Source organism: Bison bison, unplaced genomic scaffold (genome assembly GCF_000754665.1).
Source record: "Bison bison bison isolate TAMUID 2011002044 unplaced genomic scaffold, Bison_UMD1.0 scf7180017864168, whole genome shotgun sequence".
Lineage (NCBI taxonomy): Eukaryota > Metazoa > Chordata > Mammalia > Artiodactyla > Bovidae > Bison > Bison bison.
In genome coordinates, this window is record NW_011494740.1 from 1,533,578 (window position 1) to 1,559,811 (window position 26,234).

Consider the following 26,234-nt stretch of genomic DNA (forward strand, 5'->3'; position numbering starts at 1 on the left):
GAGAATCCCAGGGACGGGGGAGCCTGGTAGGCTGCCATCTATGGGGTCGCACAGAGTCGGACACGACTGAAGCAACTTAGCAGCAGCAGCAGAGCAGTGGGGAAGAAGCAGGGAAAAGCCCCGTGTGTGTATGTAGGGGTGTTCCGAGTGTTCTGGCTGAAGCGGCAGACTGTGAGGCAGAGAATAGGCAGCTAATGTTAGGCGCCCGGTCTGTGTTCTGAGCTGGATTAGATACGATTTATTATGCTTCCCCTTTGCGCTGAGATAGCTTCATCTCTAAAATTGTGATGATATCCACTTTACAGGGTTATTACGAAATAAAATAACAGTGTATAAAGCATTAGTTTTCTCTATCTCACTACCCAGAGAACGTCTTTGAGGACAGAGTGCCCTAGCATGGTAGTCAAGGACCTTCAGGTTCTGACAATACTGTGCCTTTTGCATCTTGTTATTCAGTCGCTCCATCGTGTCTGACTCTTTGTGACCACTCCCCAGCCGTGTCAATGTCAGCCACACTGCATCACTCACTGTTCCTCGAATGCTGGTTTTCTGCTCTCCTGCCTGCCCCCGCACCTCTGCTCTGAGAACCTTCTGGAATCTCTGTCCCAGTTTTCCTTCTCTCTCAGACAGCTACCTCTCCTCCAGTCAGATCCTATCTGTGTCTGAAACCTGACCCCTGAACCCTGTCCAGGGTAATCTATTCCTCCTCCAAAGGCCTATAGAACTTGCTATCTATAGAATTCCTTTTCTGTATTGTGCTCTTAATTACCTTTTAAGGTAGTTCTCAACTCTTGCCTTAGATTCTAAATCTTATCACCTGCATAGCTGTCTTGCACAGCAATGAGTAAATATTGGGTGTTTCATAAATGTTTGTGGGTTCATTCTTGTAAGTGATTTGTTGAGGAATGAATGGTGCTTGTATCCTCATAGAAGACATAGAATCACTTGTAATGATTCTGTATTATAAGCTAATACAAATGGGATTGAAACGCCTCACAGAAGACTTTAGAAAGTTCTAAACAGTAAAGGGTTATTTCTTAAGTTCTTAGGAATCCTGCTGAAACCCACATTTCCCCCATTTTGCCCACCAAAGCAAAGTTGGTTGGTTGTCTAGACTTCTATTTCTTCCAAAGGCATGTGAAGAATGGAAAGCTCATCTGAAAATACTGGTTTGTAGTATGGTATCTTTGAAAGAGACAAAGGTAAAAGGTATTAATACAAACAAAAACGTTCAAATATGCATGTGCTCTAGGCCTGTCTATCAAATTAGTAGAAACAAGCCTTATGCAATGAAACTCCTCAGCGCAGATTTTTAAAGTTGCTTTGAGGCTTATTTTAGTCTGGTTCCAGATTCTCATCTCTGTATATCAGATATAGGAAGCTCTTGAAGCTCAGTGAATCTTTCTCCTTAGCACCCACCCCGTTCAGTTTGTCCCTATCGGTGGATTGATCCGTTGTGTCCACTGTGGTTCTTTGAAGAGCAGACACTAATGCTGAGATGCTGTGATGTCACTGAGACAGGGGTGCTATGTCAGTAATCTTACTCCACCCTTCCAGAGGCCTAAAGAATGGCAGAGAGTGAGACAGCCTTTGTAGATCTGTAGGGCCTATTGTTGATTATTCAGAGATGACTAGCCTTTGAAAAAGAAACAAAACTGATAGGCAAAAAAAAGGGTGTGTTTTAGGTAACCTCACAAAAATATCATACAGAACCACTTGGCTATGTGGGAAAAGGAACTCACTAAAATACAACTTTTAGGCTTTCAAAAAATTATCTCACGTAACTCGATAAATTTTATTTCTCTTGACCAGTAATTTTGTGACAAAAATAAATTTGAAAATGAGGCCACAAGAGGATTATCTGTCAGATTTCTGACTGCAGTGCTAAAGGTTAGCCCAGATTATATTTTTATGGCACTGTTCTAAGTGTTGTAAAACCTGGTGTCCTGATAGAATATTGACAGAGTTGTATGTGTTGCCATATGAACAGCATTAATGTATTATCAGATTATAGGGTACTTAGAAGTGTGTTGGCTGGTTAACTTGCTCGACTCCCTAAGGATTCTTTACCCTACAGCCTTGCCTTTGGGGGTTACCTGCTCTGACTGCACAGTAGAAGGATCCACCAGTTACAAAGGAAAGGACTTGGAGCTTAATCTAAATGAAAATGAGTTTTAAGGTTTGGGGATTTTATTGAACCACTTATCTTCCTTATTCTTTCTTGGCTTTGCTTCACTGTGGCCTAAGGTGAATGGAGTCCTTTGTTTTGGCTCATCCAAACTGCTCTCTTTAATGTATGTTCTGGACCATTCCCAAGAAATGCTGTAGGGTTATGTTGAGGCCCAGGGACCTGAAGGTGAAACAGAGCTTGTAGTTGTCAGACAGCCTGCTACTGCTCAAAGATTCAGACATGTATGCTTTGCTACTGTTGTAAAACTGGGAACCTTCCCACCTTATAAAATGGCAGTTTTTATTGAGCTTTTCTTTTGAATAAAAAGAAAACCTGGAGAATAAGCCATGTTTGTCATGCCAGCCACTAGAGGGTGGAATAGTCACACTTCCTGAAACAGGTGTAATTCATTCTGATAGAGCAAGACTAGAGTCAGAACGTATTTGCTAGTGTTTATCAATATATCAGTAGATATGTCTGAGTGGCTTTAGTCATGTCCAACTCTTTGCAGCGCTATGGACTGTAGCCCACCAGGCTCCTCTATCCATGGGATTCTCTAGGCAAGAATACTGGAGTGGGTTGCTTTGCTCTCCTCCAGGGGATCTTCCTGACCCAAGGATTGGACCTGTGTCTCTTATGTCTCCTGCACTGGCAGGTGGGTCCTTTACCATCAGTGCTGCATGGGAAGCCCAAGTCCTTCTTTAGGTACATAGTAATCAGCAGAGGAACTTGTTAAAAAAATGCAGCTTCCTGGGCCCTATCCTCAGAGACTGGGATTTGATAACTCTGGGTGGGACATCAGGGGATTTTCATAATGTGTTTTGAATTTTACTTTGAGAAATGTAGATCCTATTGTTTTGGGCATGCATTATTGCCTAATTATTTTTTCTCTTAGGATTGCAAAGCAAAATGATTATCTGGAGGAAAAGACAATATCAGAAGCCAAAATGTAGGGAAACTAGAGTGTTATTAAAGCTCTCTCTCTGCCTTTGTCTAACAAGTTTCAAAGGAGACTCACTTGGTAAAGATTAAGTATCAAACAGCTGTGAAAAATGTTTTTGTGTGGAGTTATATTTTAGTCAATAAAGATCACAGAATCTTTATACTACAAGTCTAAAAATTTTAAATTAAATACCCCTTTTATGGTCATCTCACAGTGCAACCTAGTTTATCCTTTGCCTAATGTCTTGGCATTCTGAAATGTAGTTGTAGAAATTCTCTAAGTACTAACAGAATTTATATAATCCTGTCATCATCTTGAACACATAGAGAGACTTTGCTTTGTATGTAAAGATCCAGTTGTTGTAATGTATAATGTCCTTCTTGTAAGGATAACTCAGAGCAGTGGCCTCCTTGGGAAAGCTTTGGAAATGGTCTTAAAAGGCAAGAAGAATGTCATTAAAATAAATTGACAAAATAAAATAAAATGTCATAAAATAGAATCATTCAAAACCGTGATAGAATGCTGCAGCTCAAAAAGTTAAAAGGATCAGGGACTGAGTAAAATGAATCTTGGTTCTGAAGCTAGGACCTCAGATGAAATGAAAGGAAGATATTTTTTCAGATGTTTATAGAAACAATCATGTCTCCTATGAGCCTCTCAAGGGCCTTCTTTTCTTCAAGAACACAACCCTCCACTTCCACATATCTCATATGAAGATTTTCCAGTGACATTTCCTCTCTCCTTCCTAGTTTTCAGGATTCGTCTGTGATTTTATGTGCAATAAAAAGAAAGTCCTGGAACCCCACATACACATATGCACACATAAGCACACAGAGTTATGAAGAATTATTTTTGAAATTAAAGGCCAAAAATGTAGTCTGTGTCATTCTTTGTATGATTTTATGGAAAAGAAACTTTTTTTTAAGAGATGATGCTCTCTTTACCATAAACTTTGATTAGTAGCACTTTTAGTAATCTATATATGTTATTAATACGACAGTGTTTGTAAATTTTGATGTGGATATGAATTGTTACACCAAAGTAGTCCTAGTAGAGGAACCTCTAAAAGAAGTTCAGTTCCTTGAAAGTCCAGTAGATTTCCAATAATGTTAATTACTTGGGAAGCCTATTTGTAGTTAATATCTGGAGCAGGATGATGAAATGAGAATTTGTGTATTATAATCATAGAGCACAGGACTTGGGGTATTAACTTTATTATATAAAATTGCTTGGCTCACATAAGATAAGAAATTGAATCCTTACAAAACAGTTCAACTAATGAATAGTCCAGAGCCTCTCAAACTCTTAGTTACAAGTGTGCCCAAAATGGATCTTTTCCTCAGTACTTGGGGCAGCCGGGAGGAACCTGGGCGTGACAGGAGTCCCTCAGCTCATCACCTCTGCCTCTTTATCCATCCAGTGTGTTTTCTGTTTATGTCATTATGTGACAAAGTTGGGAAATGCTGGGAAGACTTTGTATTTTAATTCTTTCTAGTTTCTGTTTATTATTAGTTGATTATAAACTATTTCTGTTTTTTATTAGTTGATCACTATTCACCAAAACTTTATATGTACTCTCTTGATTATTATCTTAAAAGATATCCCATGTAGCAACATTATCAGTGTCTACTTTAAAAGATATAAAATAACAGTTGTAGTTTCTTCTAAAGTTCTAATCCAAGGTAACTTAAAAACAGTTTTGGAAAACATTTAGACCATCATGTATTCTGTAATACAGTTGGGTCACTGCCGATTCCCATGATAAATGTGTTTAAACAGAAGCTTTCTCATTCATCACTAACCTCAGCTTTCATCCAAATTTATTTAATGATGATGCAAGCCCACAGCGTTGGTGTTGCAGTTCATCACCATGGAAGTGTTTCTGTCAACAAATCCTTGCTTTGCTATCATGAAATTGATTTTGCAGGAAAAGGAGGATAATTGTGAAAGATGGCTTTTACTTCTAAAGATCCTCACAGTTTTCCTGGGTGTCTAAATGAATTGTGTTTAAAATCAATAACTGGCAATAAAATTGACCACACTAAATTAACAGTTATGAGGTTGGAAAAGGGAAAATGGCAGTGAGCTACTTTGTCTGAAATCATGTTTTTGGAATGTGGCTTGGGGACCAGATTTGTAATATGAAATGTTCCTCTGAAAGCTGTTGTTCTCTGCTACAGAGGTACAGATTATGCTGACAGTCCCAGTATCAGAATTCCTAGGATGCTTTTTCTTTCTTTAAGGATTACTGAATTTTTCTCACCTACCTTGAAAATCATATAACAATAATCACAGAAGAAAATTCCTCAACTAACATACAGTATTTTAAAAAATATGCCTTTTCTATAACTTATGTTTGTTTTTTATTTGCTTGTTGGGAGGTTAAAAAAAAAAAACAACAACCTACAGTCAAGTTTAAGCTTCTGACTGCAGACCACTAACAAGTAAGGTTGGAAGCAGCTACCTTAAGTAGTTCAAACTATTCTGGGAGCCAAATAGGAGAAAAGAACAATAATGACATTTTTGGTTTGAAGCAGAGTGTTCAAGAGCATATGTTTTAGTGGCTAATTCTAGGCTGATTTCTAGCATATGTTTTAGTGGCTGTTTAGATGTAGACAAACATGTTAAGGGGATTTTTAATGTATGGTAGAAACACAGTCAACTCTTGATTGTCAAGGTAACTTGTATTTCCAGAGGTGCTTTTTCTGGCTTCCTAACACACTTCTTTCTTTCACCTGACATGCCTCAGCTCATACATGCTCACAAAAGCAAATTAATATTATTTTATTCAGCGATTATGAGTAAACATTTTATTAAGTTTCTAAATTCCTAATATGTGCTAAATACTGTGCTGGGCACCAGGGATATTAGGAAACATTTCAAGCGTGAAGTCAAGTTTGCTCCTGTGAGATCTTGTAGTTCACCTTGAAATCAAAGAGCCATAAAATTTTATTTATTTCAGCTACTTCCTTCTCCTCTAATACCTGATCAGAAGTTGACTATAAATGGGAAATAGATCCTGTTTGTTTTTAATGAAGAATTAATAGACATTATGAACAGGAAATAAAATTCTATTATACATGCAAAAAAAAAAACAAACAAACACAGAATGACCAAAAGAAAATTCAGCAAGCAATGGTAAAAATAACAATTTACTGCTTTATAATGTTAAAGTATTTCACCAAGACAAGTTGCAGTCAAATTAATGTGAGTTATGGAAAATGAAATACATAAAGATGTATTTAAACAAGTGCAGACTAAATATTTTCCATACAGGGTATGTAAATGAAAAGATATACAGTAAGTGCACACTTGATACGACTATGCAGGCAATAGTTAGTTTCAGATACTCTTGGATAGTTCATGCATAAACCTTCCCAAAGTACAAGTTCAGTCAGTCTTTGGGGGGATGTGGAGGGATAATTAAAAAGGACTGAGTTCCTTGCAATATCAGTATAAACCGGATAAGGAAGGGTCGTCAGTTATATATATTACTTACTGTAATTTGTGACTGTCGAGGAAGAGGTGTGGCTGTTGGTGTGATAGTAATACTGCTGGTGACTTTATTGGTTGTTTTGTTTAGTGCCCCATTAGTTAAGCCTTGAGTTCTGTTATCCTGCAGTGGTGTTGAAGGGCTGGCAGGTCTCACGGGGCTGGCTACAGCTTGCATGTAAGGACTTCCTAAGTGAATGTGGATTTTATTATCCTCAGTAGTTATCACACTTGAACTGTTACTATTTGAACGCTGAAACTGCCATGATGACTGCCGGTCAGGGGAGACTCTGAAAATTGCGTGCTTGGCACTGATTTCTATCGGCTCGGGAGAGCGTCCCTGCTCCGGGGAGCTAGCTGAACCAGTAACAGCCAAAACCTGAATAGGTGACATTGTCCTTTCTGGAGTTATGGAACCACAGGACTCTGGGGTCTGTGCCCTGGCAAAGGTTGCCATGGTAATTGGGGACATGCCTTGCTCTAAATTCATCAGGCCTTCAGCAGAGGTTTTTGATTTCACTGGTGTTATGGACGCATTTTGGAGGATGGTGATCCTTTGCTTTGGGGTGCCACAGTTTGGTATCACTGCAGTGCTTGTGTAAGAGTGAGGACTCTCTGTGGTCGGACTTGTGATTTCAAGAGTGGCTGTGTTTTGGACATGGTCTGGAGTAACCTTTATATGAAGTGGTTGCCCAGGTGTGTGGCTTAGGACTAAATCTCCGGGTTGCATGAAGTTGCCATTGGGTTTAGTCTGTATTTTGCCATTCTGAGGATGGCTCTCCTTGGATTTCATCCAAGGAATCCAGAGCTTCCTGTTAACAGGACAGGGAGTGGATGAGTTGCATTTGAAGGAAAGCACAGACTCCTCATCATTAGGGTCCTCATCCTGGTCCTCACTCTCCTCATATAACTGACCATTGATGACAGCTCGTTCCAGAGGAATGAGACTCTTATAATCAGGTGGCTCATTGTCTACTGCTTCTGTTTGAACTTCTTTAGAAAATACTTGAGGGTCAGAGATTCTTCTTCCATTGAGATTGGGCCGGAGGCTCTTACTGAAGTGACGATACCGCTCTAACTCTTTAGTGAGGTTTTCAATCTCTCTTCCTAAATCTCTGTTCCTGTTCTCTTGTTGATTGAGTTTCTTTTGCAGAACTGAATGATCTCCCTGGAGGTGACATATCAGGTCCTCAGTTGCCATGTATTCATGAATTTTCTCTTTCAGTGCATCCACTTCTCTTGAGAGGTGACCTGACTTAGCTTCTTCTTCTTGAAGCCTTTTGAAAAGCCATTGTTCATGGCTGGACTCTGTCTTTTCTGCTAACTTGTACTTGGCAAGTTCCATTTTAACATGCTCCAGCTCTTCAGATAAAAACTGAGCTTTGTCGCGTTCATTAGCATACCTTCGTTCCAGAGTCTCGTACTCATCTTCAGTTTTCATGAGGTCATCCTCAATGGCTTTCATATCCTTTAACTTCAGTTTCAGTCTCTCCACTTCTTGCGAAAGCTCTTTAATCTTATTGTTCTCTTGGTGTAATGCTGTTGTGGATTTACCAGAATCCTGATTTAATTTGTTTTTTAGGAAATCTTTCTCAATTGCTTCCAGGGATTGAAGCCTATTTTTCAACACATTAACCTTGGACAGGAGATCATTTCCTTTCTCTTCCTCCGCTTTCAGTTTGTTTTTTAGATCATCTCTCTCTTTGGTTACACTGTACATTTTTTCTTCCACATCAGTTTTGGACTTCAGTGCCCTTTTAGTTTCCTCAATTAACTTCTCAGTAACTGTTGTCACTTTATTTTGCTCCACTTGGAGCTGAGAAGCAGCAGCTTGTAACTTATCTTCAGTTTGCTTTAATTTTTCACCCATTGTTTTCCGTTCATCTACCAGCATCACAGTCAATGTTTTCAATTTAGTTAAATCCTCTTTTAAGGTGAATTCTGTCTTTTCCAGACGACTTTCAATGGCTTCTAGCTCTTTGATCCTTATCTTTAAACTCTCTAGTTCCTGAGACAGTTGCTTTGTGGTCATCCTTTCTTTTTCTAAATTGCATTTCAGCGAGTAGCATTCTTGTTTGCTTTTGCTGAAAGCATCTTCTAATTTTTCCAGAGCCATAATCTTTTTATTGAGTTTTTCAACCTCAAGTTTAAAGTCTTTACTCTGTGATGTTTCCTTTTCTAGCCTCTTATTGAGATCTCTGCACTGCTCCTCCATTTTTATGAGCTCTTCATCCTTCCCTTCCATTTCTAGCACACGTTTCCTGAGCTCCTCCACCTCAGTCATGATACTAGAGTTTCCATATTCTCCCTTGTTAATTTTTTCTTTTATATCTTGCAGCTCTTCTTCTGCTTTCCGTAAAGACCTGTTTGTCTCTTCTAACTCATCAATTTGCCGGCTGAGTGCTGCCAGCTTTTGTCGAAGCTGGCGATTTTGGCTGTCCTCATTGGTGAGCTTCGCCATAATTGTTTCTTGGTTCTGGTGGAATTTTGTGGTCTGCGTTTGCAGTTCGTTCTCTAGTCTGGTTGCCTTCTGTTCTTCCTCCTGAGCTCTGGCTTCAGCAAGGGCTAGTTTAGCATGTGTTTCCTTTGCACTTGTGGTTAGGTCCTGGATTTTCTGTCTTTGAAGGGCAAGTTGTGCCGTCAGCCTTTGTTGTTCGTCCACCACCATCAAAGCAAAAGACTTCAGTTTGGTCAGCTCCTCTTTCAGGGCGGTGACCCTCTTCTCTTTTTCCTGCTCCTTCTTCTCCCGGGACTCAGTTTCTTGGTCAATCAGCCTTTTTAATCTGAAAAATACAAGAGTGCGTTCTATTTTGTAACTGGTGCTTTCGTAACTTACAGGCTGTGAGTAAACATGTATGTAATTTAGACAGTATCAACTCATACAGTAATGGAAAGGAGTTCCTGAATTTGATGGAGGTGGGGAATCTTGCTCTTTTTTTCCACTTCCTGCTTTCTTCCCACTCCTCATTGATTGTTAACAGTTTTCGCTCACCAGGAGCCTTAGTGAAAGAGTAAGGACAAGAATGTTTGGTTTAAATTGCTTGTGTAACATATAATCAATAGACATTTGTAAAAACAAGCACAAGCTTAAGACTCACTTGGACCAAGCTTCAAGACTGGCCCTACTCTTACCAACTAATTAACCTGGGCAGTTATTTAACATCCCCTGGGCTTCAGTTTCCTCTGTGAAAACTGGAGGTGATAACTTACTTTATTATCCAGGGGCCATTTGTGAAAACTAAATGAGATTATTCATCTAAGATTCTCACAGTGCTGACCCATAAGCATTTGAGAAGTTTTGTTGCTGTTGATCTGTTTTATTAATGTGGTTATTATTGTATTTATCAAATGGTTTGCTTGAAACATTACAATATGTGATTACTAATGTTTGATCAGCTTCCTTATTCTTAGTTAAGATTAAATTTATTCACATTGCTTATAAGTTAGGCACTTTACTAATGGACCTATTTGCCAGCTTAAACTTGGTTTACACTAGCCTGACATTGTGTCAGGAATCCATGCACATCTATCTTTATTCCTACAGTGGATGGTAGTTGAATGAGAGGAACTGACAAGTACCTGAAGGGGTTTAGAGTTTTCATAACATATGGGAAGAGCATGGGATTTGATACAAAAGAGCTTGATGAGTGTCAGATATTAGAAATGATGGAGGAAAAACTCTTATCAGGAACCATTTTGAATCATGAGTCCTTTGAATGATGACTTTGATAACATGTTATTTTTTTCTTTATGTTTTAAATTTGTCAATAAAACATGGAAGACATATTGTATGCAGTATAAACTCTCTCTTCCACACACTTTTTCCCTCAGTATTGAGGTCACAGTTTTAAATTTGTGGCACTCCTAATTACACTGGGAATGGGCTGATTATAGAGGATGTAATTACAGCTTTGCAGTATTGTTATACAGAAGCTAAAATAGGATGGAATCCCTGAAGAATTTAACTGAGGGACTTGTCATAGGTGAAAAGTTGTAAATATTTGTTTTCTTGATCAAGCATAGAGAGTTTTAGTGTATCTTATCTACTAGGAATGAGTTAATTATCCAATGCAAGTCTTTAATCCTTCCCACAGAACTTTCTTTTTAAAACATTGTACAGGGAAATTAACTTGGGGTATTCTTGGAAATAGAGTCCTTTTTGAGATTCGAATCTGCTCTTCTGTAATTACACTATGCAAGAGGCAATGTGTTTAAAATAATTGTATGATGTAAGAACTTTCAAACTTTTTTATGGGGAGGATCCACTTTTAGTTTTTCCTGTTTTGAGAACCTGACAGGCTGGCCCAAGGGCTGTGGCCTGTGCACTTCTGCGGAAGCTGGGGTGGGTTGGTTGATGATCTAATCCACACTTGGCAGGAGGCTTGCCCAGGGTTTCTGGCCCTGCCCCATTCCCATTTGATACACATGGGAACCTGAGAAGAGAAACATGGTGGCTCCCTCCTGAAAGGCAGTGGGGCTTCACAACTCAGTGGCAGAGTCCATGGTAAACTGTGCTGGTGGTGAAGTTGTTACAGAAACTGGCAAAGTGCTTCTTCCTCCCACATGAGCATTAGGATGGTATTTAACAATACTGCAGTGAAATATTTTCCCCTCTCTACATCACAGTTCTTAGAATTGTATTAGAGAATAGTTTCACAAAAGCTTTTCAGGATTTCTTTTCAGCTTATTAAACAATGCCATGTGCTATTTCATTTTCATGAGAAGAAGGTATGTTTTCTTAGGATACGAGGAAGGGAAGATTGTTTGGAGTATGATGAAAAGAGCATTAAAATTGAATGGTCATCAGTGGATCCTGGCATTGCCAAAACTGGCAAAAAAGAGTTTAAAGACATTTCAGTTGTTTCCACTGTGTTCAGTGTTTTCTTGAAGCAAGCATGATGCATCTTTTCAGCATGGTGCAAGTTCATTTATCTTTTTCTGTAGTTTCTGAAAATCGGCTGGTATCCCCATCTGTTTCCAAGCTCCTTTTTACATGGGTAGACACATAAAAGTGACAATTTGAATACATATGCCTCAGCGTTTCCTTACTACTTGTTTCTTAAGAACCTGCTATTTCCCTGGACTAGTCCCATGAGCACACCTTAGGTAGTCTGGTAAAGCCTTTCAGGGAAGAAGATAGGAATTTATATGCAGAAAGAGTTACAGCCCCAACCATCAACCAGTAGAATCCATGATAGGAGGGAGGCCCTGATGGATCAATCCCAGGGCCGGTTGGGTGCTTGTTACACATGGTGCTATTACACACTGCAGGGATGTGTATATATGTGAGAGAGACAGACAGACAGAAAGAGACGGAGACACCAGTTATGCTACTGAATTGGAATCAGCTTTTCTGGTATGGTGTCGGAGAAGGCAATGGCACCCCACTCCAGTACTCTTGCCTGGAAAATCCCATGGATGGAGGAGCCTGGTGGGCTGCAGTCCATGGGGTCGATAGAGTTGGACATGACTGAGTGACTTCACTTTCACTTCTCACTTTCATGCATTGGAGAAGGAAATGGCAACCCACTCCAGTGTTCTTGCCTGGAGAATCCCAGGGATGGGGGAGCCTGGTGGCTACCGTCTATGGGGTCGCACAGAGTCGGACACGACTGAAGTGACTTAGCAGTAGCAGTTTCTGGTATGGTGAATGGGTTTATCCTAAATCATTCACTGTTTCTTGCCAGAAACATTTTGAAGGATAAAGTTTGAGGTTTATAGTATTGAAGAAAGTTGTTTCTTTGGAAAGTTAGCTAGTCTTACAAGATTTCAAGCTGCAAGCCCGACCTGTTGTGTGTACACTACTACAGACTGTGTAGTGTGAACACTACTACAGTGTAGTGTGACTAATTGTCACACTGCTAATTACTACTTCAGGGATGTATATATGTATGTGTGTGTGTGTGTGTGTATGTGTATATACACACATATTTGACTATGTGTATTTTTTTCAAATATATATTTGAATGCTTTCAGCAAATATTTGCTGAGTATTGACTGCATGTTAGTCATTTCAGGTTCACAATCACTTATCTAAAACTTTTGAAGCCAAATGTTTCCAAAGTTCTAGAGTTTTCCAATTTTAGAAAGGCAGTAAGGAGCATCTACCACATATTATATAACAGCTCCAGTAAGGTCTGTGGCACCATCTCCTAAGCAAACCTTGGAATACTTCCATAGTGAGCTACGTGAATAGGTGCACTAAGTGCAGTGATTAAGATAATAAATAGCCTCACATCTGTTCAGATTTCACGGACAAATTAGTTCATGTAAGGAGAAGTTTTGCTGTCACAATTTAGCAATTGAGGGTCCCCTGAGGCAGCTTCCTTCCTTGGGATTTAAACCAAACAGTAATAGTTTTGTATCCTTTATCTTTCTTTGCATGTTAATGGGTTTTAGGTATTGAAGCTGACTAATTTTATATGTAACAAGGTTATCATTGACTCTGGTTTTACTAGTAACAGCAGGTAAGGAAATCTGAGAGCTTTTAATCAGGATACTCAACAGCACAGATCTTGAGATATCTAGATATGAAATTCTTCCGTCAGAACTGTGAGGTCAAATTATTGCTCCTTCTCCCATGAATAGTTCCAATTACTATGTCTTAGTGCCTTTTCCAATCGATAGGTTTGTATAATCTATGCTAGGGGTTCTTCATTTTCGGCACTACTGACATTTTGGGCCAACTGATTCTTTATGGTAAGGGGCCCTGTAATATGTTTTAGCAGCGTCCTTGGTCTCGCCTCAGTAGACGCCTGCCCGGAGCATCTCACCAGCTTTGACAACCAAGAATATCTCCAGACACTGCCCAATGTCTTCTGGGGAGCAGAACCACCCCCCATTGAAAACCACTGTGATCTACACCTGTGTATGAGTTGTGTGTTTATAGACATGTGTATCTATCAGTCTGTCGTTACAAGTTAGGCTCTTTATGGTCCTTACTCAGCTTTCCCACTCGAATTACATATACGCCTGGTGGTGGTATCTTCCCTGCTCATAGCCTGTTCTTTACCAGTGCTTCTCACAGTTTAACGTTCAATTGAATCACCTGGGAATCTTGTTAAATGGTGAATTCCAATTGTGAAGGCAAAGAGCGGACCTCAACATTTGCATTGTAACAAGTTCCCAGGTGATGTCAGGACTAAGACTTTACTATTTATGTGTCAGATGTTGTCTAGTAATGGTATTCTGGCTGAATATTAACTTACCCAATTGTTCATTATTAATAATATCCCCAACTGTGGGTGGGTATAGCCTGTATTCCTGACCTACAGGGCCATCCATTTTTCTCACAGAGAACATCCAGCAGGACTAATGACTAATCTAAAATCTGTTGTTATTATTGGAAAAAATGACTTAAAATCTTAAAATGCATATCAGAAGTGTTTGAGTTAGTAACTAAATTTTCTCCTTTAAGAAGGCAGTAAATAACTGTAGTTTCAACCCAAAGACTAAAATATATGAGACTGTATAATGGCTACCTTTTAGGGCCAGTGACGTGCTGCCAAGCACTGAGCTATTAACTATAGCTGTTAGTTCTGATTCTCATGGTAAGCTTATAGGGTTTGAGATTACTCTCCACTTTACAGAGAAAATGAAAATGGAGAGTCAGAAAGATCAGGAAGGGGCAGAACCTGTTCTCTTTCCCCAACCACACTGCCTCTCTAACAGGAACACCAACTATTTCATGGACCTGGTCCACAAATGGTGTCTTTCTCAAGGCACATTCTGTGTATCAGAGAAACTTAGCAGCCTAAATAAAAATTCTCATTTATCATCGTGCTTACATTCTTTTTAATTCATATCTCATAGAGCACTGGTTTTCAACTATTTGTTCTTATAGCTCCTAAAATAATTTTCTATTATGTACAGTTAATTTGTTCATGTAAAGAATAATTATCTCGTTTAGTCGCTAAGTTCTGTATGACTCTTTTGCAACCCCATGGACTGTAGTCTGCCAGGCTCCTCTATCCATGGCATTTCCCAAGCTAAAATACTGGAGTGAGTTGCCATTTCCTTCTCCAGGGGACCTTCCCAACCCAAGGATCAAACCTGTGTCTCCCTGCATTGGCAGGTGGGTTCTTTACCACTGAGAGCCGCCAGGGAAGCCGAATTATAGCACTTTCTTTTAGCAAATGCTATCTTTTTTACTTACTCAAGTATAATTGAAAGATAATATTTAAAGCATGCAATGTAGTGATATACATATGAATTATGGAAGGATTCCCGCCAGTAGTTCCATCACCTCATATATTCACCTTCTGTGTGTGTGTGTGTAAAAACACTTAGGTTCTACTCTCTTAGCAAATTTCAGCTATAAAATATGGTATTATTAACTGCAGTCACATGTTATACATTGTAACCTCAGGCCTTATTCATCTTATAACTGTAGTTTTACCAACTCCTTCCTATTTCCCCCCATTCCCTTAGTCCCTGGCAGCCACCATTCTACTCTCTGAGTTCAACTTGTTTTTAGATTCCACATTTAAGCAATTCCATGTGCCATCTGTCTTTCTCTGCCTGGCTTATTTCACTTAGCATAATGCCCTTTAGGTTCATCCATGTTGTCACAAATGTCAGGATTTCCTTCTTTTTTAAAGGCTGAATAATATTCCACCATATATATGTCTGTGTACACATATATAAATGTATATCTGTACTGTAGATATATGTTATATAGTGTATCATATATGTAACATGTGTCCACTAATATGTTATAGATTTATACATTTATATACATTTTATAAAATGTACTTTACACATATACATTTATATATGTAAAGTATTTGCATATTTACATATGTAAAATACATTTGTATTTAAACACAAATACATGCCACATTTTCCTTGTCCACTCATTCGTTCTCAGACACTTAGGCTGTTTCCATACCTTGGCTAGAATGAATAATGCTGCAGTTATAGATATCTCTTCAAGATAGAGATTTCTTTTTGTTCAGGTATATACCAAAGGATCACATGGTAATTTTGTTTTTAATTTCTTGAGACATCTTCATACTGTTTTCTAAAGTGACTGTGCCAGTTTACATTCTCACCTACAGTGTACAGGAAATGTTCCCTTTTCTCCACATCCTCACAGATGTGAGATGGATATCAGACATCCTCACAGATGTGAGATGATATCTCACATGGTGTTTCTGCATGTCCTTAATGATTAGTGACGTTGAGTACCTTTTCATACACCTGCTTATTTGTGTATCTTTTTTAGAAAAATGTCTATTTGGGTTCATTGCCCATTTTTTAATTGGGTTATTTGGATTTTCTGCTATTGTATGAGTTTGTATATTTCGGATATTAACCCCTTATCAGATATATGTAGTTTGCAAATATCTTCTCTTATTCCATAAGTTACCTTTTCATTATGTTCAGTTTCCTCTGCAGTGCAGAAGCTTTTCAGTCTGATGTAAATCCCATCTGCTTATTTTTGCTGTTATTACCTTTGCTTTTGGTATCAAGTTTAAAAACTCATTGCCAAGACCATTGTCAGAGAGCTTATCCCCTGTATTTTTTTCTAGGAATGTTAGTTTCGGGTTTTAGGTTCAAATCTTTAATCTATTTTGAGTTTATTTTTGTGTGTAATGTAAGATAGGAGTCCAATTTCATCCTTTTGCATGCGCATGTCCTGTTTTTCCAGCCCCAGTTATTGAAGAGACTATCCTTTTCCCCTTGTATATTCTTGGCTCCTTTGTTGAAGATTAATTGACCATATATGGATGGGTTTATGTCTGGGCTCTCTTTTGTGCTTCACTGGTCTCTTATGTCTTTTTTTATGCTAATACCAACTGTTGTCATTATTATAGCCTTCTGGTATACTTTGAAATCAGGACATGTGATGCCTCCAGCTTTGTTCTTTCTCAAGACTGCTTTGGCTATTCAACATCTTTTTGGTTCCATATACATTTTAGGATTGATTTTTCTATTTCTGTGAAAAAATACATTGTAATTTTGATAGGAATTACATTGAATCTTCACAATTTGGGTAGTATGGACATTTTAACAATATTCTTCCAATCCATGAACATAGAACATCAGTCTATTTTTCTGTGTCTTCTTCATTTTATTTCATCAATGTCTTACAGTTTTTAATATACAGATCTTTTACCTTCCTGGTTATTAAACTTACTCCTGAGTAGTTTATTCATTTTGGTGCTATTTTAAATGGGGTTTTCTTAACTTCTCTTTTGATAATTTGTTCTAAAATAATTTTTTTAAACTAAGTACCACTTCACTGGAATCTGGAATTTTGTATTCAGGGTTTAAATAACTGCAGAAGATACATATTAACATCTGCCATATAATCTAAAAGTCATCATTGGCAAACCAGTCAGCCAAAACAGACGTTCAGGGAAAGTCTGTCTTTTTTTTTTCAACTTAAGCCAGTGTGTAAATACACATCCCTCTGGCAGCCACTTCACTTCTAAAAGAGATGAGGCCCAGATGAAATAACAGGTACTATTTGCATATTTCCATCCAGTGGTTTAGTCCTGAAGCTGCTGATGCTCTGCTTTCATGGGACTATATAAGAAGTAAGTGTTCCTAGAGTTGTCCCTACATCTGTACCACTGAGGGGTTTCCAACCCAGGAATATGCATTTGGTGAGATTCTGTTAAGTATGACTTTTTAGAAAAAGAAGCTTTTAGAGCACAAGCATTTTTTTTTTTTTTCTCCCTAGCAGATCAGTCTTGGAAAGCATGTGTGAGAACTGCAGGTTTAGACACTGATTCCCTTCATGTTCTCCATGCTTGTGCTCTGAAAAATTCTTGCATGCACGCTCAAGAGTATATGTACTCCAGTTTGAAGAATCTTGTCTTGGAGTACTCATATTCATGTTGAAGGACTGACACAAGAAGATTATAGGAACAGTCACTGAATCTTGTCCAATAAAAACAGGTTGTAGAAGCTGGTTTTACGGACACAAATTCGAGGTAGCTAAATCCAAACTGGTTTACAGCAGTGGCTTATGGCACCTCTTCTTTCGAGTTTCTATTATGGCTCAGAACTGTTATAATTTACTGCGGTTTATCACTATTATGTGCAACGCTAGCTCCTTGTTTTTTCAAAAATAATCACATCTGTCATCTTGAATGTTCTTTGGTACTAACCATAATGCTGGCTCCTTATTATAAATTATACATTCAGAGCATCTTTGCAGTTTTTATTTACATACACACATGTCAGCACACATGTATGACTGTATTTTATCTCCTCTATGTAAGACTGTTAGTAATTGCATCATATAAGACATAGGAAACAGATGGTGTGTCTAAATGCTATAATGCCAGTCATAGCCATAATGATTTATATATAATTCTCACCACTTTTTATTTTTATTTATGTATATTACAATCAACACTACTAAAATATAAGCTTCTTAAGCACAGGACATATGTCTGATTGACTCATTTGTGTCTTCTATGGTGTCTACTACAAAGTCCTTACATGTAGAAGGTACCAAATGAATGTTTTTTTAAATGAATGAATGAACATTTTCCTGTGGAAAACACTGTACTATTATCCTGACTAATTTTATTCATTTTTAAAAGAAGGTGCTCTGATGCTTACCATGAGCATGGTTTTAGGTATTTAAGAAAATTAGGTATTACTGGTTAAGTACAGTGGCCTCTGGAAAGAATTAAGACTGTTGAAATATCTTCTCTTCCTTCTTCAGAACCATGTACTAGAACTGTATGTGCTTGCTTGTTTGAGAAGGGAGATGTTAGCTAGCGTCCACATCCTAGCCCCTCACTCTCCTCTGATAATTTCATCTCTGCAAACAAAGGAGTGGTCCTTTTTATTTTTTCCTCAGAGCTAGAGCTCTCCTGGACAAATATGTTTGTTTACTACACAAACAACATTACATCAACAAACAGATGAAACTGAAAAGGAAATATTCATCTCTGATCTGACCACCCTAACACACCAATTCTGGTTCTGCTTTTCCAGATTCTTTCCTAATTTTTCAGACAACTGGCCCATATAAATAAGATTAGCATGATTATTGACCAATAAAACCAGTTTCACAAGCCGTTCGTGGCATTGTGTTGTTTCTGGTAGCTGCAGAAATCAACCTATAAGTAGTGAACAACTTCAGAGTCAGCTTAGCTTCTCATTTGTCATCTTTTAGGAGACAAATATACTGTGTAGATCTTAAATTTAGTTTTTGATGTTATGAATGTAACAACACTTTTGTTCATTAATTTGCAAACAACAAAGGAATATAATACTGGGCTATACTGAGATGAAGAGGGGAGGATCCGGTTCTCCAGAGTTTGTAGGCTCTTGGGAAGGATGAGCAGATAATTTCAGTGCAACTCAGTAAAGTCTCCATAGCAGCAGTTCTTAAAACTTCTTGGTCTCATGACTCCTTTACACTCTTAAAAATAATTGAGGACTCTGAAGAGCTTTTGATTGTGTGGGTTATGTCTACCAATATTTATAGTATTAGAAATTCAGACCAAGATATTTTAAAATATTTATATATTTATTCATTAAAATAGTAAACATAAATAACATATTTTTTTTATGAAAAATCACTTTTTGTAATGCCAAAACCTGGTGGAAAGGGCTGTGTTGTCTGTATTTCTACAAACTCTTAATACCTGGCTTAATTGAAGGCAGCTGGATTCTCAGAGCTGTTTCATACATCCCATCAGCTGTCAGAGCAATGACATCACCACACGTCACATCTCTGAAAAACTTGTGAGGCTTTGAGTGAAAAAGCTAGTGTTACTGTAAAAACAGCTCTAACCTCATAGACCTCTTGAAAGGGGCCAGCCTTTGAGAATCACTCTTCACCTTGAGGATAGGTGGTTGAAGCATAAATGGCAAGTGTGTCTTTCTCTGGAAAAGCCTTTGGTTTAGGCTGTCACTTCTGCAGGCTATTACTGAGTGAGCCCTTCACTTCATAACACACTAACGAAGTCCCCAGATTCACTGGCCTAGTCACTGCTTCAGTGTTTATGTCATTAATTGAACTAATTGCTCCCTGTAACAGCTAGGTGGAAAATTCCCTTCCTTCAGAAAATACCTCTTTTCTAGTTCTTAGAAAAATCCTAAACGACAAAGCTGTCTCCATAAGACATCATGTTTTGTTTGAAACGACAATTTGAAATAAGGGCATGGAAACCACTGAATGACCTGGTTCTTAAATGGGTTCATCCTCAGTGCTGTGCAGGTCCGCTGACAGTTAATTCATTTCAGACTTCTATTATACCACTATAGTGAGCGACTACTATGTGCAAACTACTGTGCCTGTTATTTGTCAGTTTACCTTCTTCCTGTTAAAACCTGCCTGTATATTTGCAGACGTCACTCTAGTCAGAATTTAAAATAGTTGCCCATCAACAACCAAATAGTGTGATGATACCAAATCTTGTTTGGTCTTTTCTGAAGATATACGAAATAGTACATCTCTCATCCTAGACCTAACTGTGTAACCTCACCTTGATGGCTCTCAATTTCTATATTTGCTTTCATTCTTTCTATGCTAGTTTAATACATTACGTTTTCTTCTTGATTTAACATGTTAACTAATAATCAAGAAACTACATACTCTGCTTTATTCACTTTTATGTCTGCTCTCATGGCTAGACTTTGATAGTCTGATTATGATGATAACCCCCTATATCTCTTAGCAATTTTTATCTAATATGTAATTTTAATTGTTGCATTGTATTGATAGCAGCTGGGTTTATGGTTAAATAACCACAGAATTCTAAGCAGTTTAGAGTAATTACATGGAATTTGTTAGAAAGCTTCCTTAGGTTGAGATAGGTTCTTGGTAATCAACCAGTAATTTATGTTTCCTTGCTCTACTCTCTGCTTTTTCAATGGGACTTTTCACTGTTTAGTCTAATTTTTAGGAGCACTCATAAAAATAGCTATGACTAGTCTTTTTTATTCTATGTATGCTGCTTCCTTTTATTTCTCTCAGAAGTCAAAGGTTTTAAAAAAAATTACAGCTCCAGCATACCATAGTCATAATGTAATGCTTGATTCATTTGACTTGGTCAGCAAGATATAGAAGAACAGTAACACGTTTTTTGGCGTCTGCTAGCCATGTATGAGTATAAATCTGTGTCTGCTTTATGTCCTTATTACTGAAGATACTGTCATCATCATTGAGATCACTTAGAGACACCATAAATGGGTCCAGATCCAGGAAACTGGGTTGCTATTTTCCTTCACTGTGAAACAAGAATTGGGGCAAGAAGTGATACAGAAGGCTTTAGTTGGTGTCAGAGAAATATAAAGTAAAAATGGGGCATGGTGAGTCAGGACTCTTCAGCATCTGTACAGTCTTGTTTGGCTCCCCAAGGGTCATAGGAAGTGAATTAATAAGACACAAATAGTCGAATGACCTACTAATTATCAGGAGGTTAAGGAGCTTTTAGCAGAGAAAGAAGGTCTTAAGAGGAGCTTATAAAATCCTCAGATTGAGCAAAAGGACCAGCATTGGGAGAAAATCTTTAAAGAAATGGAAACAAAGAATCTCCTAGAAAGAAAAACTACTGAAAGGCAAAGTTTCAGAAGCAGAAAAAGGTCAGTCTGAGAGCTCACCAGCACAAAACTTGAGGAGAATATTTTCATTATGAGACCCTGGAATCTAGTCTAGGAGACACTGCACCCTCCAATCAAAGGGCCGGGTGGAGACTTAAAAAGGTTCTCAGTCTAGGGCCAGGGGAGGAAATGGAAACTAACAAGGGAGTTACAATAAGGATAGCGTGTGCAAATGTGTACCAGGATAATTACTTAGAGCCTGAATTATATGTTGTTACTTCAGTGCTGTATTGTCAGTTAAGTTACTTTCCAGAAAGAACTATGGGATAATGGATGTTCATTGAATACCAGTAAGCTTATGCTTCCTTGACACCCATTTTAATTTTTCATATTGAAAAGTATCTTCTCAGATGAATTTTTCTTTTTGCCATTTGCTGAATAGGATTTTTTTTCCTTTGCTTTGAATATATTATAGCCATCAAGAAGAAACTTTAAAAAACAATTACTTTGAGTATGCAGTAAAGAGCCTATTCATGTTCTCCCGCCCCACCACTCTGAATGTGGTTCTTAATTATTTGAAAGCAGTTCCTCAGATCAACATTTTAACATTTTTTTCTTCTCCAGACTTTCCATTTTGATTGCTACACTGAAACACAAACTTAGGGAGGAAAAAGCAAACTAGCCTGTCTTTTAACAGTTTGAAACTTCAGGTCCTAGGCCAACTGAAAGTTTCATCTCCCTGATCCATCAAGGCCTGCCTGGGGCTCCCACAGCCATGGTGCCTTCCCTGGCTGCCTTTTTCTTTTCTAGGGGAAGCATGTAAAAAAGTCACCCAGCATGTGATGCCTTGGACTGTCACAGATACAACTATGCATCTATATTCCCAAGAACACCTTGCCTGGTAGATAGCATGCAGAGCCATCTTTAAGTTTAAGTTGATGATAATGATGATATTGGCTTGTCCCCACATTCCTAACACTTTGACTGTTTATCATTCTTTCATTTCTTCCTCCCCTCTCTGTGGGTGACTGGGTACCCTCTGTGATCTCTGTTCTTCTGTATCTTATTTACTGGCTCCACGGTGGTAGTAGCTTGCTTTCGGATAGGAATGATGTCCTGTCTGCTGCCTATTCCCTACTGCCCCAGCAGCAGATGGCAGCAAGCAGTGCAGGTGGCTAAGGGCAAGGGGCAGGCAGGATGACTGACAGAGAGCCAGTACACCCCCCAGGACTGATGCACCAACGAGAGAGAGGCAGTGGAATCCTGTGGGAGGCACGGTAGTGCTGGGGGAGAAATTGAGATTTTGGAGTTCAATTTTCAAAGCTGAGTCTCGGTTTCTCCACTTCTACCCAGTGTCATGGAGCAAGCATTTTAACCTCTACAGGTCTCATTTTCTTCATCTGTGGGATAGAGATAATATTGGAACCTCGCTCATAACAGTGCTGTTCTAAGGATTAACTAAAACAATCTATACGAAAGCACCTAGCATACTGCCTGGCACAATATATATCAGTTATTGCTAGAGTAGGAAGCTGAACTGATGATGATGACAGCAGAGAAGAACATCTGGGAGCAGGGGGAAGTTGCCTCTGGTAACTACCATTTTAGGGCACAGTTGATTTTTTTGGAAAACTTAGGAATGTCAGAGACAACAAAGAGATCTAACATTCATAACTCTTCACTGTTTGCTGCTGAAATATATTTAGGATCAGTATTTTCCGTTTCTCTTTTGTTCACAGGTCTACACCACAAGCTCTTCTCCCTTCCTGGAACAGTATGATATTTTGAATGTGCGTTATCCAGTGACATGCCAGCATACCACAATGGATACTAATAGCTGATTCTCCCAAAGCCTCTTTGATATTCTGTTCATGTTTCTCCTGTTCATCGTTTCTTGAGTGTAAATGTGCAGTGCACTTTCTCCGCTGAGATAATATGCTCCAAGACTTGTCTACTTGGGGACTCGTATGTGCTACTGTTGGGTTTAGTTTTCATAGTGGAAAAGTGAAGAAGACTATTGATGATATTTTAAATTCTTTTTGAGCATTTCATAAAAAAAAAAAAAAAGTACAAACAGGTTGAAGGATACCCAGATTATCTGAGAAAGAGGTCATTTGAGGTTTTCATACTGTTGTATACTTCGCTTTGTAATTAAAAAGTTTTCTTTGCTCAGTCTTAACTCTTCACAAGTCTGAATTTCAGTCTTGGGTTTTAGATTAGCATTCCTAAATATATAAAATACATTTCAAAATATGTATATTAAAAGGTATAGGATCCCACCTCATCCTTCATCTGCCAGTTCTTCTTCCCCAACTTATAACCATTGATACTAGCTTCTTACATGTACTTCTATAGTGTCTTTATGAGTAAACAAGAAAATACAAGTAAAGATTCTTATCTACCCTTTTTTATACAAAAAATAGCTTATTCTTTATCCTTCACCTTGATTTTTGCAGTTAAACATTTTTTGGAGATCTATTAGATCAGTGTTCTTCAGCAGGGGCAGGATATGGAAATAAAAATCAACATGGCTACTAAATCTTTACAACTTCATGCTTAAAAAATTAAAATTTGTAGGATTTTTGAGATGAAGTAAGATAGAGGAAGAGGAGTCATATACTTTTGCAGTTTTGAATTTTTAACATTAAGATAAATTATAATAGTAATATTCTTTGATTATCATTTTATAACAACAGCTTAACTGATTTATATCTGTTTTTATGATGTCTGTGTGTAGCATCTACATTTTCTTAGTTAGGAAACTGAAGCCCAGAAAGATTAAATAACATGCAAGGCCATTGTTACAGTAGCCCTGGTGGTACTGGAACACAGACTCCAATTCCCAGTCGCTATCCAGGGTGTGATTTAGTTTATAGCAAAAAAGAAACAAGCATATTGAGGGTCTAGTCTGTGCCTCTTGATCTTACTTGATCCTTAAAACAACTTTACGAGGTATTATTCCTGTTTTACAGATGAGGGTAAGGACCAAACAACTAAAATATAGAGAGGTTAAATAATTGCCAAATAGCACAAATAACCAAGCCAGAATAAAGAGTCACTGTCTGCAAAGCATGTGCTCTTTCAACTAAACAGTCTACATGCTAGAAAGCCCAGACAGAGTACTGACCTCACGTGAGTTTCCTTTCTCTCTCATCTCATGCTTTTCGTGTTCATTTGTCCATTCCTGCACTGTGTCCCTATCCCACTGACTCCCTGACCCCTCCTACCTTTGCTCAGTCTACTCCAGTCATACCAGTTTCCATGTTGTTCCCTGAACACAGCAGGCCTGTGGCTTTTGTACTGCCTGCATTCCCAGGGAAGGCCTCTTCCCCAGTTCTTGTAGTGCCACCTGCATACTTATTGTATTTTACTTATTTGGTCACTGGCTGTCTCTCCTACTAGAATGTAAGCTTCATGTGAGCAGGGAGGTAAGGGGGGTGTGTGTGTGTGTGTGTGTTCAATGACAGCTCAAGTACTGGTCTGTTTTCATCAGTGCTGTATTTTCTAGCTCAAGAACAGTACCTAGTATGTAATTGGTACTCACTAAGTATTTGTTACATTTGAACAAATACCTGTTCTACTTTTGAACTACAGTGTTTTGTGACTGTAAGCAATAGACACGTAGTGCTGTCACCCTCTGTATCTGCGGATGTAGAAGCCACAGGTAAGGAGGGCTGACCATACTACACCATTTTATATGAGAGACTTGAGCATCTGCTGGTTTTGGTATCTGTGGGAGTCCTGAAACCACTCCCACTTGGATACTGAGGGATGACGGTTTATAGTTCCTTTCCTCTACGATCATTGATTAAGCAGTTAATCATTTATTGAGCAATTACTACATGCCATGTACCATGCTAGTTCTGGAAATAGTCATAAGAAGGAACTATTCTTATTCTCATGTTACAGAAAAGCAGTTTGTCGCCACCATGACATACATGCACACCTATCTCATGTGTCCCATCCTCTTCAGTGAATATGTGTGCTGTGATATTCTGCCCAGGAAAGGCACAGAGAATCACTGCCACTTGCAATCTACCGTTTTGTCACTGTTACTCTCTATAAGCTCTCTATTAGGCTACTCTGAGCTTGATCATGAGACATTAGCAAATATTCCCTTAATCACTGTAATAATAAAACATGTTTAGTCATCTGGCATAAATTCATGATTATTTTTGGATGGTTTAAAAAATTGTGACTTTGCCAGTAATAACATCTCATGTTCCCTAGAGGAGGTGGGTTTGTCATAAATACCATTTCCGTAGAACATTTCAAGGAACTTAAAGTTCTCGGAAAATATTTTTAACAGGCAGTCTTTTCTCAAACAGACTTCAAGGGCATAATGCTGTATACCCTTAAATGTGTGTTGTATGTATTTTAACTTATTAGTAATATTTATATATATTTATCCTATTGCAAAATCCATTTATATTCAGATGTCCCTTTAGTGGATTGAGGAAAACGGAAATAAATTCTTTAGAAAAGCATTCTGATGTAGCGGCAGTTAATCTCTTTCATCCCTTTTTTCTCTTCCCAGATCACAGGTTATTTTCATTCATATATTGCAAATTGGTATTTTGGAGGATTAGTATAATTCCTGTCTCTTAAAGCTTATTCCTTGGTAGGTTGTTTTTCTTTCTTTTATTCTCTTTTTTAAAAAGTCACAAAGAATAATCCTTTTCTGAATCTTACTCTGAGCCAAAACCAAAAATTTTTAAGCCCCTAGTTCCTGTAAATTTTTTTTAAAGGTTTTCCTCTTTTATTTGGCTTTCATACTTAATTCGCTGGCATTCATATTTAACATAAAAGCCCAAAGCATGGAGCAGTCATGTGCCAGAGTGGATGAGTTCATTGGTTTTCACCTCCCTGCAGTCTGGCTGCCTGTACAGAGGCAGCGGCTAACATGGTATGCTTGGGAAACCAAACGTTTCCTAACTTGTTAGTGGGAAATTTAGACTTCAGAAATTTAGAAACCACAACAACAGACGCTTATGTTTTATTGTGACTACTGAAGTCACAAGCTTGCCATGAGAAACAAGCTAGATAGGAACCCCAAGAATGTAAAATGTGAGACATTTTGATCCCGAGAGAACTTCCTTCTTTCCCCCTTTC

General features: G+C 38.3%; 2 protein-coding genes across 7 annotated transcripts in view; one reads left to right on the plus strand and one right to left on the minus strand.

The window, feature by feature from the left end:
• The window catches only part of CMSS1 (cms1 ribosomal small subunit homolog (yeast)), a 395,179-nt gene that overhangs the window by 20,710 nt on the left and 348,235 nt on the right, over positions 1–26,234 (plus strand). The gene's annotated exons all lie outside the window — the stretch shown is intronic.
• FILIP1L (filamin A interacting protein 1-like) overlaps positions 1–26,234 on the minus strand; it is a 308,683-nt gene that overhangs the window by 12,046 nt on the left and 270,403 nt on the right. For all 6 annotated transcript variants that reach the window (XM_010841939.1, XM_010841940.1, XM_010841941.1 and 3 more), the window contains one exon: positions 6,613–9,388. In XM_010841939.1, coding sequence (XP_010840241.1) covers positions 6,613–9,388 — 2,776 coding nt within the window. The remainder of the gene's footprint in view (positions 1–6,612; positions 9,389–26,234) is intronic.